Source organism: Emydura macquarii, unplaced genomic scaffold (assembly GCF_026122565.2).
Source record: "Emydura macquarii macquarii isolate MOO-44397 ecotype Brisbane River unplaced genomic scaffold, CSIRO-AGI_Emac_v2 contig_1790, whole genome shotgun sequence".
Lineage (NCBI taxonomy): Eukaryota > Metazoa > Chordata > Testudines > Chelidae > Emydura > Emydura macquarii.
In genome coordinates this window covers 2,738,795-2,755,403 of record NW_027131927.1, presented here as the reverse complement: position 1 = coordinate 2,755,403, position 16,609 = coordinate 2,738,795, and the positions used below count along the sequence as shown (strand labels likewise).

Genomic DNA, 16,609 nt, shown 5'->3' with positions numbered 1-16,609 from the left:
ATGGATTTCCTTGGAGCCGTCACCCTGTTCCTGGTCATTTGCCTCTCCTACCTCATCCTCCTCTCGACCTGGAGGCAAATGCAGGGACGGGGCAAAATGCCCCCGGGCCCCATCCCATTGCCCCTCATCGGTAACCTGCTGCAGCTGGACATCAGCGACATGCGCAAGTCGCTCATGAAGGTAGCTGGGCTTTTTGCAGGCGGTCCCGATGTGCTGCAGTGGCTACCCAGCCAGCCTGACCCCGGGTGGGTTGATCGCTCTCATGGACAGGGTCTCAAACCTGCTCCTTCTTTAGGAGCTTTATTGATACCTTGTGAGGAGCTCAACCCAGGATATCTAGGAGGCAGGGAGTGCTGTGTTAGGGGAGGGGCACCTGGAGGTGCATGGGGGGAGGGCAAGGAGGTGTATGTAGGGCCGAAGAGGGGCAGGGTGGGTGGGGTGGGGAAGGGCAAGGAGTGCTCTGTGTTGGGGGGTAGGGGAGCTGTGTTGGGGGAGGGTCAGTGCAGGTGAGGTGGGAAGGGGAAGGGCAGGATTATGGGGCAGTGTTGTGGGGAGGGGGGAGATGGGATGGGGTGGCATGGGGGAAGGGCAGTGTGTACAAGATGGGGCTCAGAGTGTACAGCATTTGGGAGAGGGGGCACCAGAGGTGGTGCATAGAGGGCGGAGGAGGGGCAGGTGTGTGGGGGTGGGACAGGGCTTGCTGTGTAGGGGAGAGGTGCAAGGGTTGGGGGGCATTGGTAGGGGCAGACAGTACCAGATGGTGAGGAGGAGGATGGGCTGGGTGTGTGCGTGGGAAGTGAAAGGTGGTGGGCTGGAGGGTTGGGAGGGAGGGATAGGAATGGGGAGAGGTGATGGTGGGTGGGTGCGGAGGGGGAAGGGTTGGTATAGGGAAGGGAGGAGAGGCCGGTGGGGAAGGGATGCTCTGTGAGGGGCAAAGAGGGGCAGGGGGCATGTCTGTGTGTCCTTGACGTGCCATCCCAGCATCCCACGGCGTCTCCGTATCCACGGCAGATCAGCGAGCGCTACGGCCCCGTCTACACCATCCACCTGGGCCCCCGGCGGGTGGTGGTGCTGTGCGGATACCAGACAGTGAAGGAGGCCCTGCTGGACCAGGCTGAGGACTTCGGCGGACGCGGGGAACAAGCCACTTTCAGCTGGCTCTTCCAGGGCTACGGTGAGTTCTGGCTGCAGATGGGGAGCAAGTCGGGAGATGTCTGCTCAATGCCGACCTGCTCCGGCTGGGAGCTGTCAGTCTGTCCTGTGACAGATGAGGCCATAGGTCCCAGCCGCATGGCAGAGTGAGGGGAAGCCTGGCGCACACCCCAAACTGACTGTTGGCTCCATACTTAGCATTCTCCTAAGATTAAGTGTCAACTCCTCAGGCACCATGACAGCCTGAACGTGGAGTCACAGGCGGTCCCCTTGGGTGCGCCAATCTAGGGGGCCCAACCCTCCAGGATTATCCCGGGGTCTCCAGGAACGAACGATGAAACTTTAATGAAAGATTATGTCCGGGATGAAATCCCCAGGAATACGTCCAAACAAAATTAGCAGCCTCATACCCGCCCCCCACCCCAGCTCCCCGGGTCTGTCTCGCCCTCCTGGTCAGCCTGCCATTGTGACGATGGTCCCACACGTTGAGAATCACATCGTTAGTCGGGTCATTCCCAAAGGACCAATCCCTGACCGCGGGTCCATCACACATCGCACCAAAGACGACACTTGGAGCCGATCCTGCACTAAACTGTCTGAAGAGTTATTAACTAGGGGAAGATAGAGAGAGAGTCACGGAGAAGTTCAAAGCAGGTTGACACAGACACACACACGTGGGTTCCCATCTTATATTTCAAAAAATAATAGGAACGTCTAGAATAAGCAAACTCTCTCTGTCCTTTTGTTAATCATTGGAGATCTTTTGCATCCGCCTAGTGAACTTTGCCCCTCAGGGTCCAACCAACATAAAGATACAGTTTCTCCTAGTTCGGGCTTTTATTCCCTTCTCCTTTACGCAGGGAGCTGATGGAAGGAATTGACTTCCTTGACTCATCTCCCCACCCCAAGAAGAGCAATCCACAAAGTTTCTTGTCCTCTTTGATGTTTCACAAGTGTTCATCTTTTGTCGAGGCGCCTTCCAGGTGGGGCAGGAATGACATACCTTCCAGTGGAGATCTGCCCTTTAATGAATGTCTCTCTCCTGTCTGGAGAGTCACACAGTCACAGAGGCTTATAATACAAATGCTAAAATATTATTGTACAATATGGGATACAGATGTTACAAGTGAGATTAATGTGTGCAGCAATTTACAGGGATTGAATGAAGTCTAAACACTAAACCCATTTTTAGCATTCTTATTCCCATTTTAACATTACTCACACGGGTGAGTCAGACAGGTTCCAGCTAGGTAGCTGTCAGTGATCCACCGAGGCATGGGAGCCTTGGCAAGAGATGGCCCCTGCTTTGCCAGCATCACGGGGATGTGACCTAGAGGCTTGGCACAGAGAGTCTGACTGGGCCATTCCCAGCGACTGGGAAAATAGTTGCTGTCTTTACGCAGCCACAGAACAAAACATGACGCAACTTCCTACCAGTTAGATATGCAGAGACAGATCCAACGCTCAACTCTGTGGCTGTGAGGGGGTCTCAACTCAGTCACCAATCCATAGAGCTTCAATTTTCAGAGGGAAAATCTCATTTCATTAAAAAAAAAGTCATTTTTTTTCCAGTGAAAACCTCAGAGTTTAGAAAAATTCACCTTTGGAGTTCTCAGTGAAAATTGGAGGAGTAAACAAAGTGACAGTATTACCTAGGAAATTTCTGCACTTTTCCCCGCCACACATGTGCCCAGGCACATTCATGCACGTGTACACACACACACACACACGTGAGCTCGCATGTGCACACCTCTGCATTTTGGAGGGCATGAATTGCCTCTTAATGTTATATGCTTGCACAGCACCTAGCGCAATGGGGTCCTGGCCTCTCACTGCTCCCACAGTACAATTACTAAATAAATTCCCCACCCAGCTCTGGGCAGAATCTGCCCAGGGAAAAGGGGCTGATTGCACCGTGCTGCCGTTTCCACTACCCCACACCCTCGTCTGTGTCATGTTTTGGTTAGTAAACGTTCCTTGCTCTCTATTTCCACCCCAGGAGTTATCTTCAGCAATGGGGAGCGAGCCAAGCAGCTGCGCCGATTCTCCATCACCACGCTGAGGAATTTCGGGGTGGGGAAGAGAAGCATTGAGGAACGGATCCTGGAGGAGGCTCATTTCCTGCTGGAAGCCTTGAGGAGCACGAAAGGTTTGTCAGTGTCATATTCCACTGGCGCCAGAGCCACGTGAGCCAAGGGCCAGATCCCCCCAACTGGTATGACTCGCTCATCCCTCCATTACAGTCAATGAACCAATCACTCAATTGACTTCAACACTACACCAGCTAAGGATCTCAAAGCACTTTGCAAAGACGGTCAGCATCAGAACGTCCATTGTACAGATGTGGAAACTGAGTCACAGAGCAGAGACGTGCCCTACCCAAGGTCACCCTCCATGACAGTGATCGGGGTTCTAGCCTAGGACACAGGAGCCGGGGGCCTCAATTCCCTGCTCTGCCAAAGATGGCTTGTCTGACCACGTCTTAATCTCTCTGGGCCTCAAGTCCCCATCTGTACAGTGGGGAGAATGGCCCAGCCCCAGAGGTGGCTGGGAGGGGAAATGCAGTGAAGATCGCAAGAGGCTGAGATATTGCGGCAGTGGGAGCAGATAGTGGCAGAGCCAGGAACAGAACTGGGGGCTCATGAGGGCTGGGTAGCACCCACAGACCCAATCTAGCCAGGTAGGAATGTGGAAGGGGGTGACTGTGGGATCGGGACAGGAGCAACTCGGGACAGCGGGACTGTGGGCTCCGTGGAGAGGAGATAGTCCCTGGCACAACCCTCCCCACTAGCAAGTGCTCCACTCAGCAGTGATTGTGTCCCTCCCTAGGTCTGCCCTTTGACCCCACCTACTTCCTGAGCCGCTCGGTGTCCAACGTCATCAGCTCCGTCGTCTTCGGGGACCGGTTCGACTATGAGGACAAGGAGTTCCTTTCCCTGCTCTACATGATGACTGAGAGCTTCCACTTCACCTGCACGGCCTGGGGGCAGGTATGTGGGGGGAGGGAGAGAGCCCCCCACGCCGCGCCACAGAGAAAGCTATTGGCAGATGAAGCACAAGTTGGGGTGTTAGTTGGCATCTGCTGCAGACCCACCTGGTCGCACTAGGGAACGGGACGACCTGCCTCTCACGCACCTCTCTGTAATGTGTAGGGGAAAAAGCGGCATGACCCAATCTGCGGGATCCCAGTTTGAGGGGCAGATGCAGTTTATGTCATGCTGCCTGTGCCAAAAAACATCTTTGGCATCTCGACATGTGAGCAAGGACAGTTTCCTAGCTCCCAACGTCTTACAGCTGACATAGGGGGATTCTTTGCTGGACCTTGTCAGATTGTAGCAGGGTTCCACCTGCTGCTCTTGCGCCTCCTGCTGGTTAGGCTGGGGAATCAGCTCCGCCAGTCTCAGCGCCCCCTCACAGTGGTGTCTCGCCCGCCGTCACATCTCCACCTTAGGACCCCGCGTCTCCCGCTTCATGACACAGCCCTCCGGCCGCGCCACAATCTGTGCTCCTGCCCCCTTTCCAGGGGATTCTGCAGTCCCAGTCTAGCATCTTCCCGCCATGGTAGCTGCAGTCCACTGGTGTGACGGTCAGCCCTGAGGGCTGTGAATCCTGCAACCTGGGTTCAAGTCTCGGGGGGACCTCATGGCTCTGCATTGGCTTGTGGGGAAGCACTGGAGCTCATGCTGTTTAGATTCCCTGTGTGCAGCTGCAGCCTGCCGTCCAGCCCCCTGCTGTTGAAATACGGGATAAAAGGCGTAAGAACATAAGAACGGCCATATGGGGTCAGACCAATGGTCCATCTAGATTAGTGTCCTGTCTTCTGACTGTGACCAGTGCCAGGTGCTTCAGAGGGAATAAACAGAACAAGTAATCAGCAAGTGATCCATCCTGTTGCCCATTCCCAGCTTCTGGCAAACGGAGGCTAGGGACACTTCAGAGCATGGTTTTGCATCCCTGCCCATCCTGGCTAATAGCCACTGATAGACCTATCCTCCATCAACTTACCTAGTTCTTTTTTGAACCCCGTTATAGTCTTGGTCTTCACAGCATCCTCTGGCCAGGAGTTCCACAGGTTAACTGTGCATTGTTTGAAGAAATACTTCCTTTTGTTTGTTTTAAACCTGCTGTCTATTCATTTCATTGGGTGACCCCTAATTCTTGTGGGATTAGAAGGGGTAAATAACACATCCTTCTTCTGATACTGTACGGGACAGGCAATTTTCTGTTTAAAGAAGGGACGTCCCTTGTAATGTGGGACTGTTGGCAAGCCTAGCTGGGGAAGTTTCAGAAGGGAGCTAATGTTGTGGCAATTTTTTTAAAGGGTAACTGGGATGACCTGGGTAGTTAGAGGCCTGTCAGCCTTACACAGATCACAGGCAAGATAATGGAGTGGTTAACTGGGGACTCTGCTGATAAAGAATTCAAGGAGAAGTAAAATTCAAGCACAGGTAATGTAATTAATGCAAATGAATATGGGTTTATCAGAAAAAATCCTGTCAAATTAACTTGATATCTTTTTTTGAGGAGGTTGCAATCTTGCCTTGTTAAATTAATTGTGTTGATGTAATCTGCATAGACTCCTGTAAGGCGTTTGACTTGGTACCGCATGACCTTTTGATTAGAAAACTTGATAGATATAAAATGAACGTGGCCCACATGAAATGGATTAAAACCTGGTGAACTGATAGGGTCTCAATATGTAATTGTAAATGGGGAATCGTCATCAAATGGGTACATTTCCAGCAGGCCCCCGCAGGGATCAGTTCTTGGCCCTATGCTGTTTCACATTTTTATTAATGACACGGAAGAAAATATAAAATCGTCACTGATGAAGTTTGCAGATGACACAAAAATTGGGAGTAAATAATGAAGAGGGCTGGTCACTGATACAGAGCGACATGGATTGCTTGATAAGCGAGGCACAAGCCAGCAATATTCATTTTTAATACAGCTAAATGTGTACATCTAGGAACAAAGCACGCAGGCCATCCTTATGCAATGGGGGACACTACCTTGGGAAGCAGTGACTTTGAGAAAGATTTGGGGGTCATGGTGGGTAATCACCTGAACTTGAGCTCCCAGTGTGACGCTGGGTGGCTGAAAGAACTAAGGTGATCCTGGGATGTATAAAAAGAGAAATCTCCAGTAGGAGCAGAGAGGTTATTTTACCTCTGTATTAGACACTGGTGTGACCCCTGCTGGAATACTGTGTACAGTTCTGGTGTGCACAGTTCAGGAAGGATGTTGATAAATTAGAGAGAGGTCAGAAAAGAACCATGAGCATGGTAAAACAATTAGAAAACCTGCCTTAGAGTGATTCACTTAAAGATCTCAATCTGTTTAGCTTAACAAAGAGAAAGTGAAGGGGTGACTGGATTACAGTCTATAAGTACCTACATGAGAGTAGATCGTAGGCTCTTCAGTCTAGCAGAGGAAGGTCTAACATGATCCAACGGTTGGGAGTTGAAGCTAGACAAATTCAGACTGGAAATAAGATGTAAACTTTTAACTGTGAGAGTAATTAACCATGGGAACAATTTCCCAAGGGTCGTGGTGGATTCTCTATCGCTGACAATTTTTAAATAATTTTTTTCTAAAAGATCTGGTCTAGGAACTAGACAGAGGAAGTCCTATGGCCTGTGTTATACCAGAGGCCAACGAAATGATCACAGTGGTCTCCTCTGGCTTTGGAATCTCTGAATCTCTGAGTCCCAGAGCTCTGAGACCTGCCTGCCCTGTCCTGCAAGGATCAGGAGGGAGCAGGGATTAACTAGGAGGATTTCAGACAGCCTGGGGAGTGCAGTGAAGAGGATAACTTGGGGTCTCCAGCGATGGACATAAGATAAAGAGACAGAAGGGAGTGAGGATGGATGGACAGATAGAGGGGTGGGTATGGGGACGTATACGGACAGGCAGACAGACAGATCGGCTCTCAATCCCACCGTGTGCTCAGTGGGCATTTTGCTCTCCATTCCCCCCAGCTGTACGAGATGTTCTCGGACACCATGTGCTATCTGCCTGGCCCCCAGCGTGCAGCTTTCAAGCAGCTGGTGGGGCTGGAGAAGTTCATCGAAAGGAAGGTGAAGGCAAACCTGGAGACCCTGGACCCCAACTCCCCTCGGGATTTCATTGACAGCTTCCTGGTCAGAATGCAGCAGGTACTGGCAGGGGGTTTTCAGCCAGGGGGTGGGAAAGGGGGATAATCGCTTGCTACTTGTCTGTGCAGTGCTCGTATAGTGGGGCCCTGATCTATGTAGCACAATGGAGTCAAGGCTGGATTCTGGATTAGTCACACCTCCCGAGTTCTCTCAAGCATCTTGGCTTATTTATTTATTTATTTATTTTCCTTTTAAAGGAAAAGCAAAATCCTTCCTCGGAGTTTTACCTGAAGAACATTGTTATGACCGCGCTCAACATCTTCTTTGCTGGGACGGAGACGGTCAGCACCACCCTGCGCTACGGCTTCCTCATCCTGCTGAAGTACCCGGAGATAGAAGGTAACTGGAAAGGGGGAACAAAGGAAACTCTAAGAAGGGCCAGAGCCTCAGTTGTGTAAATCAGCCTGGCTCTGCTGAGTTCAGCGGCAGTTCCTCTGTTTACACCCGCTCCAGATGGGGCCGGGCATTCACAGCTTAGCAGTGAGTTTGAAATGGGGCCAGGACCTGACTGATTTCACTCCATCGTGATTCAAAGGAAGCCAGCAGCCAGGGAATGCCAGCTTCCCTGGGGTCTGTCCAGAGTCCCACTGACCGCAACGGGGTTGGGGCCGGATGCTGAGCTCAGCTCCCACGGGAAGTTCTCTGGAAGCAGAGGCATCCCCAGGGGGCATGGAGCTGTGCACCAGCCCCTTGCCAAACCCACGCTGAGCCTTCAGCGCAGGGCCCCCCTTTGAGCTCTGCTGACGTCTCTGCAGCAAAGATCCATGAGGAGATTGACCAGGTGATTGGGCGGAACCGCGCCCCGAACATGGAGGACCGGATCCGGATGCCCTACACCGACGCTGTCATCCATGAGTTCCAGAGGTTCTGTGACATCATCCCCATGGGAGTGGCGCGCCGGGTGACCAGGGACACCCAGTTCCAGGGATACACCATTCCCAAGGTACGGCTCCTGGGGCATCTATCCCCTGCCCCCATGGCTGTGTAGGGCTGAGAATTGCCACATTCTCTGCATTTGTGTGCAGTGCTGCAGACAGGGTACTCACCTGAGCTGTATGCCTGCCTGGGAACATGTGTGCTCTAGCGGGTAGGGCACTGGATTGGGGCTTATGAGGCCTGGTTTCTGTTCCCAGCTCTACTACTAGCTCAACCTGTGACCATGGGCATCTCTCTGTGCCTCAGTTTCCCCCAAGTGTCACTTGAACAAAGGGTGTTAACGATCCCTCCTTTTTCTATTTACACTGGAAGCTCTTGGGGACAGGGAATATCGCTCAGTCTGTGCAACAGCTGACACAATGGTGCCTGATCTGTGCAGGCTACTGTAATATACCTAATAATAAAATTTAGAGATGTGGATAAATATTCTTAACCTGGTTTCTAGTGCAATCTCTAAATACACACTGTGGCTAAGGAAAGCCAGGAGGTACATACTGTATAAAGTGTAAGGACCAGAGCCACATCTGGTGAAAATCTACATAGGTACAGTGGCTGGGGACTTGGCCCAGTATTATTATTATTTATATTTTGTATTCCCATAGTGCCAAAGAGCATGCATCATGGACTAGGGCCCCACCGCGCTAGGGGCTGTACAAACACAGAACAAAATGATGCTGCCCCCACAGAGCTTGCAATCTAAGTGTTAGACAACAGTGGCAGCGGGTTTCATGGTTAGAATGCGGAGTCAGGTTTTCTGGCCTCTCTTCCCTGCTCTGGGGAGGAGCAGAGAGCAGGAAATAGAGCAGAGGGCGTTGGGAGACACGTGATGAGTCATGAACTTTGGATTGTAGCCTGGCGAGGCCGCTTGAAATTTAATATTTGCTTTTACTGCAAATTTCTCCCGTGGTTAATAATTACACGTAACTGTGCCCACTGAGGTGCCCAGATACCCAGTGCTGTGGATTATCCATGTTTAATCACTGCTGTTTATCACCTTCTCATCCACCAGGGAACCGAAGTGTACCCGGTGCTGGGATCCGTCCACTACGACCCCACGCAATTCAGCAGCCCTGATACCTTCGACCCCAGACATTTCTTGGATGACAACGGCCAGTTTAAGAAGAGTGAAGCCTTCGTGCCCTTCTGCATAGGTAAAAACCTGCCAGGAGAGCTCAGCTCAGAAGCAGTGAGATCAAGCCCTGTCCCGGCCGTCTGGCTGCTAGAGCTCGCCCTGCTGAGCTGAATTTGCATACAGAGAATTAAGAGGTCAGATCCTTAACCAGTGTAAATCAGCGTCACTCCACTGGAGCCAATGAGGCCAGATCCCCATTGCTTCATTGGTGTCAGTGCAGCTGTTCACACCAGTCAGGATTAGGTGTGCACTGAGGCACCTTGCTGAATCGGGGCCTTGTATTGTGAGTTCTTTGGGGCAGGGACCGTCTCTCCCCTGGGTCTGTCCAGTGCCTAGCACAAGGGCACCCTGATCTCGGGTAGGGCCTACACACACATCAGGAGTAATTATCATCATTATAATCTCTGTGCCATCGAACGGGAGTCGCTTGGTTTCTTTTCTCAGAACGTATTGGCTTGGTTCCTGAGGCAGAACTCTGCACACAAATGTTCCATAAACACAAGTTACTGGGCTCACGGCGTGAGTAACTGGGTGAAATTGTGTGGCGTGTGCCGGGCAGGAGCACAGACTAGATGATCATAATGGTCCCGTCTGCCCTTAGAATCCGAGTCCAGACTCTATTATTACTCTGTCCTCTTTGATGCTCGCAGTCCTTCTCTGCTCAGCACCATTAAAGAGGAAGGTGCAATTCTTCATTTACAGCTTTTTTCGGCAAAACCCAACTGTGTCGCAAATTCATGTCGATTTCGTCAAATTGTTTGTGTTCGGGGGGGAGCGGGGAAGAAGGGGGGGGGGGGGGGCTGGAACCCGCAAACATTCTGAAAAAGTCAAAATGTTTCAACGTTTTCAAAACCAACCCTTTTGGTTTTTCAGCTGGAAACAACTTTACGTTTCACAATTTCCTTTAGCTTTCTTTTTTTTTTTTTTTAAAAAACCAGTAATGTTTCGAAAGGATCAAAAGCCAAAGGGAAAGATCCATGGAAACATTCCATTTGGCCTGAGATGAAATTTATTTTTTCAACTATTCAATTTTACAAAAATATCAAAACTTTTCATTTTCAATTCAACCCAAAACAATTTTTAGTAGGTCTGAGGAATCCATTTTTTGCCCAGCTGCAGTGCGTGGGGCACCCATCAGATCTGTGATTGTCTGTAAATCAAAGACCCACCTGACGGATGCTGCCATCACCTCCAAGCACAGCACGTTATGCAGCTTCCCCTCTTTACATCTTCAGATGAGCTGTGCCCAGTTTCCCCAGCAATCACCACTGCCAGAGTGCTGGTTCCTGACTGGGGCATAGTTTGGACATGGGGTGAGACACTCCACCCAGATTCTCATCTGCCCCTTGAACTCTGCTCCGGCCATACCTTTACGCCTCCTTTTTCTTCTCTCCTAGGGAAAAGGTATTGTTTCGGGGAGATGCTGGCACGCATGGAACTCTTCCTCTTCCTCACCAGCATCCTGCAGAACTTCCGCTTCCAATCTCCCATTGACCCCAAAGACATCGACATCTCCCCGAAGCTGGTTGGGTTCGCCACCATTCCCCACAACTACGAGATCTGCCTTGTCCCGCACTAGCAGTCCCTTGGAAACAGATGAGACTTCTCCGGGCAAACTTGGGGAGGAAGGGGGGAAATCTGAGGATGTCAGGGACCAGGCCAGTCAGAAACAGCTGCTGGTCTGCTCCCTGACTAACTGGACTGCTTGGCAACCTCTGGTTCTGGCATTTGGCTTTTGTCTCTCCACTCCTGATCTCTGGCTTATGACTCTGACTTATCCCTGCCGGCTCTGGGATTTAGCTTCTGCTCCTTCGGTACTGTCCCTTGGCTCATTTCCAGGAGTCCATCCATCCAACTCTCACCTTCACCACTAAGCCTGACCGCCCACGGCCCAGTCAGCAGCAGGGGATGGGGAAAGCGAGAGCCACCCCTTTACCATGTTGAGAATGGGACCCGTCGGAAGACGAAACCAATAGGGTGCATCCATCTAGGGGAATCTGGCTGTGGGAAATTATCATTCAGGGCTAGATGGTGGCTTAGATTTCCCAACTGCTCAAGGGAGTGAGTGAGAGCTTCCCTTTTAAAAAGAAACCTTTTCACATAGCTAGAACATCAGCTTGCCATGACCCAAGACTCCAGCGGGCTCTGTGTTCAAGAAGCTCTATCTTTTGTTCCTCTCTTCCATGGCTCTTTCTCTTGACTTTCTCCTCCAGCACACACTGGCTGGAACCGATCTCCTAGGCCAGGAGCATCCGCAACCAGGAATTCTCTGTTAAACAGTAACTCCCTGTGTTAGCGCTGCCCTGCCATGCAGCACGTCGCCCTGGGCAGTCACCACATTGCTCTGCAGTGGTTTTGACTACAGAAAAGGGGCTCAGTTGCTCCTTCTGTTGAGGCTGAGAGAGTGAACTCAGCACCAGAGCTGGGCACATTTTTTGGATGAAACTTTTTGTCAGTGAAAAATGCAGAGTCGGTGAGAAGGAGCTGTTTCGCGAATCTGCATCCGTTTTGCAAAATTTAAAAAAATCCGAAGAAGCCAAACCATTTAATTTTGACAGTTTCAGGATCTTTTTTTTTAGTTTGAAACAACTTTTCAAAATTCCCTTCCATTTAATTAAAAGCCCATTTAAAATGTTTAAAACATGCTCAGACTCGGAATGAAACACTGAGTTTGGGACTGAAATGTTTTGGGGTTTTTTGACTTTTCGATTTGCTGAAAATGTCTAACATTGGTTTTGGTTCAACCCCCAAAAAGATCTTTTGGACTTGCCAGCAAACCAGAAAAATATCCATTATTAGAATAAGTCTGTTTGGTGCAACCGTTGGCTGGGATTGTCTTTGGATCTGCTCTGGTGCATCCACCAGCAACTCTCAGCATAACACGTCACTGTACGTGAGACTCAGTGTTGGACAGGACTTGTGCCGACTGTCTGCACAGAAATGAATCCGGCCACACTTCTGTCTGCCACTGGAGTGTGCGTCTGTCATTCAGTGTGCCAAAGGACAACCTCCTCTGGGCATCTTTTTAAATATACCCTACAACACAACTTTCTCTTTCACCTTGGTTACACGGTATTTGCAGAAGCCTTTTCTGGCAGCTTGGAGGAAGATGCTCCTCGGAAAATTTCTACTCTTAGGCCTGGTCTACACTTACCTGGCAATTCGGCGGCAGTCGACGGGAGTTAGGTAAGCTACGCAGAGCAGCTTGCGTAACTCCCGTTGACTGCTGTGCTTCCCTTCTGTGCGCCGTCTTCACTGCACTGTGTTCCTGTCAACGCAGCGTTATGCCACTTGAGGGGGTGGATTAACAGTGACGACTTCTGGATCGATTGAGCGGGTCTTCACTGGCTGCTCAATCAATCCAGATAGGTCGATCTGGCGGCGGCGACTTTGGCCACCGTCAGTATAGACATACCCTTAGTTATGTTGGGTCTAAATCTGGAGTAACTCCATTGGTCCTGGTGGAACTCATTGGGTTTACACTAATTTCCTTGAGAGTAGAACGTGACCCATTTGGGGGGAATGGATGCAGTTCTGGATGGAATATAACACACACTCTCCTCTTCCATCACTCCTACAAAAACCTTGACGAGGCTGTTAAACCACTACCTAGCACGCTGATTGGTAGTGTCTCCTTGTTTCCTAGCATTCCTCTGTTTGTACCCATCTGTTCTCTCACACCCTATGTTTGGATTGTAAGCCTTTGGGGGAAGGGACTGTCCTTTTTGTTCTGTGTTTGTACAGCACCTCTCACAGTGGGGCCTGGTCCGTGATTGGAGTTTTAGGCGCTATCACAATGCAAACAATAAATGGGTATTGGATGGCAGTCTAGGAGTCGATCCCTCTCTCACAACATCTGTACTGTGATGCGACGCCATTGACTTCCGTGTAGTTTTCCTGCTGTAGCTCTGTGGAAGGCATTGGAATGACATTAATTTAGCACAGCAGAGTGTACGACTCATTGTGCACTAGGACAGGGACAGCTGGATTGGAAGAGTCTCAAGAGGGCTAGGAACACAGAGGGTCTGGGAGGAGCCAGTATCAGGCGATGATGGAGTTGTTTGGGCTGAAGCTGAGGATCTCAGAGTCTTTGGCAGCATCTGGGAATGTGATGGACAAAGCTGGGTCAAGCAGGAGAACTGGGTTGCTAAGAATGAACGAGGAGGTTGAGTTACATTTTGCCTGGGGAAGAACGAGCCTGATTCTCCACTGACTGCCCTCTTGCATGGACAGTGCAAAGGGGAATGTAACAGAAGGTCAAAAATTTGCATCCACGTAGCCCTGGACATAGGTGACCACTGCAGCTGAGTGAATGTGTCTGTTTTTTTGTTTTGTTTTGTTTTGGGGTGGTTTTTACCCCTTTTTTTTTAGTTTGTTTGAACAAATATAACTGCATTTCAAAAGAAAATGAAAAGACAAAGCATTTAGTTTTGATACGATCAAAATGAGCTGTTTTGGCTTTAAAGAAAAAAATCCATTTTCGGGGGCCAAAATTATTTGCTGAATTTGACCCAAATTCGTGAATAGTTTTGGTGCCACGAAATATGCACTTTTGGGCAAATTTACTATTGGCTGAAAAAACGTCACCAGCTCTCGAGACAACACAAGGCCCAAAACAGGGAAGAATCAGCACTGGATGTTCTCACCTGGGGCTGGCTACTTTGGGGTTTTTTTGGTTTTTTAACACAGCTGTGAGTTCACCAGCAAATGACTCATGTTGCACTGGTGCCACAGCAGCCTTGGAGACATGTGATCAAGAGGCTGACATTACTGGAGGCTTCCGCCAAGGGACGTGCCACTCTCCCCCCCATGTGCTGGCAGCAGATGACTATGGTCTTTTGGCAGCATGGACTGAATAGTGCGCTTTGATCGAAATAAACAATAAACTGGAAGTCTAGAAAATCATGATGATCTGTGACACAGAAATCATGCGCTTTGCACAGGACACCCACAGGGCAAAATATCAGCTGTTACTGCTGTTGTATAGCAAAAAAACCCCAACCCCTGGAATCCATGCATCTGATTTGCAGTTATCCAATCTCTGTGACTAGGGCAGGAGCAGGCTAATTAGAGGGGCAATAAGCTTCCTTTGCTGCCCCTGGTTTTATTTAGAGCAGCCTCAGGGCTGCTCTAACTCATGTTCTGCCCCTTATGGGCCTGGTAATCAGGGAGATGGATCCTACTGACCTAATCTCAGCATGGAAGTCTCTGTCTTTGCAGTTTATTATTATATTCTACTGTGGTACCAGTTTCTGTTCTGGGTGCCCCATCCCCGTAACCCTTTTGGGCGGATGGGAAGTAGATGCCTTTCCAAGTCTCCAGCCCGCTCCCTCCTTCGGCCAGGCTGTCCCCTTTCGTTCAGCCCCCTCTGTACACGTTGGTGGGATTCCCTCCGAGACGTTTTCCACTTGGCTTTATCCAGAACACCTAGTCCAGTTCTGAGAAAACACTTTTTCCAGTTCTGTGGGATCCAAAACACTGTTTGACTCTGGATTTCATCACTCGGGTTCCTTTATTTGGTCTACAGCAAAGCTACGCTGAGTGGATCAGACTCAGAAGTCAAAGGTGCGTACCACCCATCCAAAGTTACACAGACAGCCCCGTCCTTTCTGTACATTTGCACAGGACGTTGCATTTGCTATTCATTGCACCATGCACTTTCAGACTGGCTCGGTTGCTTTGGAGGACCTAAGCTCCGTACAGGCCAGTCCATGGACCATTCGAGTGGTGCCTGATCTCTACATTCCAGGTTTAGCTTATCCACAGTCCCCAGCATCAGGGTGCCGCTGCTTATCTTAGCTCAACCATCCTGACTCCAGCGGGCTTTTGGTCCAGCCCCTCTTTACAATGTAACCTTCCATTCACCTCCCCAGTCATGCCTGCTAGGAAACCAGGCTAATTCCTCACGGCAAGGCGGACCCATCCACGTTTTCAAAATGGCAGCCAGGCCGGCCAAGCAATCGGCTTTTATCGTGGTCGTTCCCCTGGCGTGGCTCGCGATTCCCTTCTACTCCTGCAGCCCCTCTGTGTGGAGACCGACTGGGCGCATAACTTCAATGTGCAGCTCGCCGGTCTGCCATTCTCTGCTCCTCGGTCACCTGCCTCAGGGAACGTCCTCCAGAATCAAGACCCCCCAAGATGCCAGCCACTGACCCCCCCAACGCCAGACAAACCCCTCAAGGCACAGCTTGAATGGCAAAACTCATGGGCTGCTGGTGAACCCGCCTCTTAGGGGAGACTAGCCTGTGGCCCCGCCCCTTCTGCCTGGGGCCACGCCCCTCCCACCCCGAACTGAGCCCCCTACCATAGCTGGTGGGAAGGAGAACCCCTTCCAGCCGGCCCAAGCTGCCAGCCGCCCAGGATGGCTCAGGCAGCCCTGAATCCCAACCGCACGTGACCCCAGCACTGGGTGGCCCCTACCGCCCTGAGTCCCAGCCAGGCCGCACATGGCCCCAGTGCCGGGTGGCCCTGAAGCACCAGCCAGGTGTGGCCACAGCTGCCCCAGAGCGCCAGCCACCTCAAGTCCCTGCCAGGCGGTGGGAGGCCCCAGCGTCGCGTGGCTCCAGCCGCCCCGAGTCCCAGCAGGGTGGCGGGCAGTCCCAGGGCCGTGTGACCCTGGAGCGCCAGCCGTGTGTGACCCCAGCCGCCCTGGAGCGCCAGCCGCCCTGAGTTCCAGCCGGGCGGCCCCAGCACCATGTGGCCTGGGCTGCATGTGGTCCTGGCCATCCCGGGGCACCAGCCGGGTCACATGTGGACCCGACCACCTCAGACCACTGGGCGGCCCCAGAGCATCAGCCACGCATGGCCCCGGCTGCCCTGAGTTCTGGCTGGGTGGTGGGCAGCCCCAGCGCCGTGTGGCCCCTGTCACCCTGAATTCTGGTCAGTGGCCCCAGAGCTGGGTGGCCCTGGCTGCCCTGGAGAGCTGGCTAGGCATGGCCTCAGCCGCTCCAGAGCACCGGAAGCCCTGAGTTACGGTCAGGTGGCCCCAGTGGTGGGTGGGGCTGTGCAGCTGCCCCAAGTCCCAGCCGCATATGGCCCCAGCGCCGGGTGGCCCCCGCCCCCCACATCCCATCCCCACCTGCTTTGGGGGAGGCTGAACTGCATTGCTACTGCAGCGCCCACCAGCCTGGGTGGAGCCACGCCTGGTTGTTTGGGAAGGCTGAGCCTTCCCCCGCCTATTATACTGACCGCCCCTGGCAAAACTGCTGCACACCCCAAAATCCCAGTCCAG

The 16,609-nt window shown here is 51.6% G+C and overlaps 1 protein-coding gene across 1 annotated transcript; it reads left to right on the top strand.

Moving 5' to 3' along the window:
• Nucleotides 1-13,186, top strand: LOC137158763 (cytochrome P450 2A13-like). Its single transcript, XM_067556627.1, has 9 exons — nt 1-180; nt 1,012-1,174; nt 3,152-3,301; nt 3,982-4,142; nt 7,134-7,310; nt 7,508-7,649; nt 8,066-8,253; nt 9,256-9,397; nt 10,776-13,186. The coding sequence occupies exons 1-9, from the start codon at nt 1-3 to the stop codon at nt 10,955-10,957; spliced, it is 1,485 nt and encodes a 494-aa protein (XP_067412728.1). The 3' UTR covers nt 10,958-13,186.
• The last annotated feature ends 3,423 nt before the right edge of the window (nt 13,187-16,609 follow it).

What these genes read in the sequence shown, in the direction of transcription:
- LOC137158763 (XM_067556627.1), top strand. Translation starts at nt 1, where the DNA reads ATGGATTTCCTTGGAGCCGTCACCCTGTTCCTGGTCATTTGCCTCTCC. An exon ending in CTGGCTCTTCCAGGGCTACG is followed by an intron (nt 1,175 to 3,151) that starts GTGAGTTCTGGC and finishes TTTCCACCCCAG; the next exon opens with GAGTTATCTTCAGCAATGGG. An exon ending in TCCTGGTCAGAATGCAGCAG is followed by an intron (nt 7,311 to 7,507) that starts GTACTGGCAGGG and finishes TTCCTTTTAAAG; the next exon opens with GAAAAGCAAAATCCTTCCTC.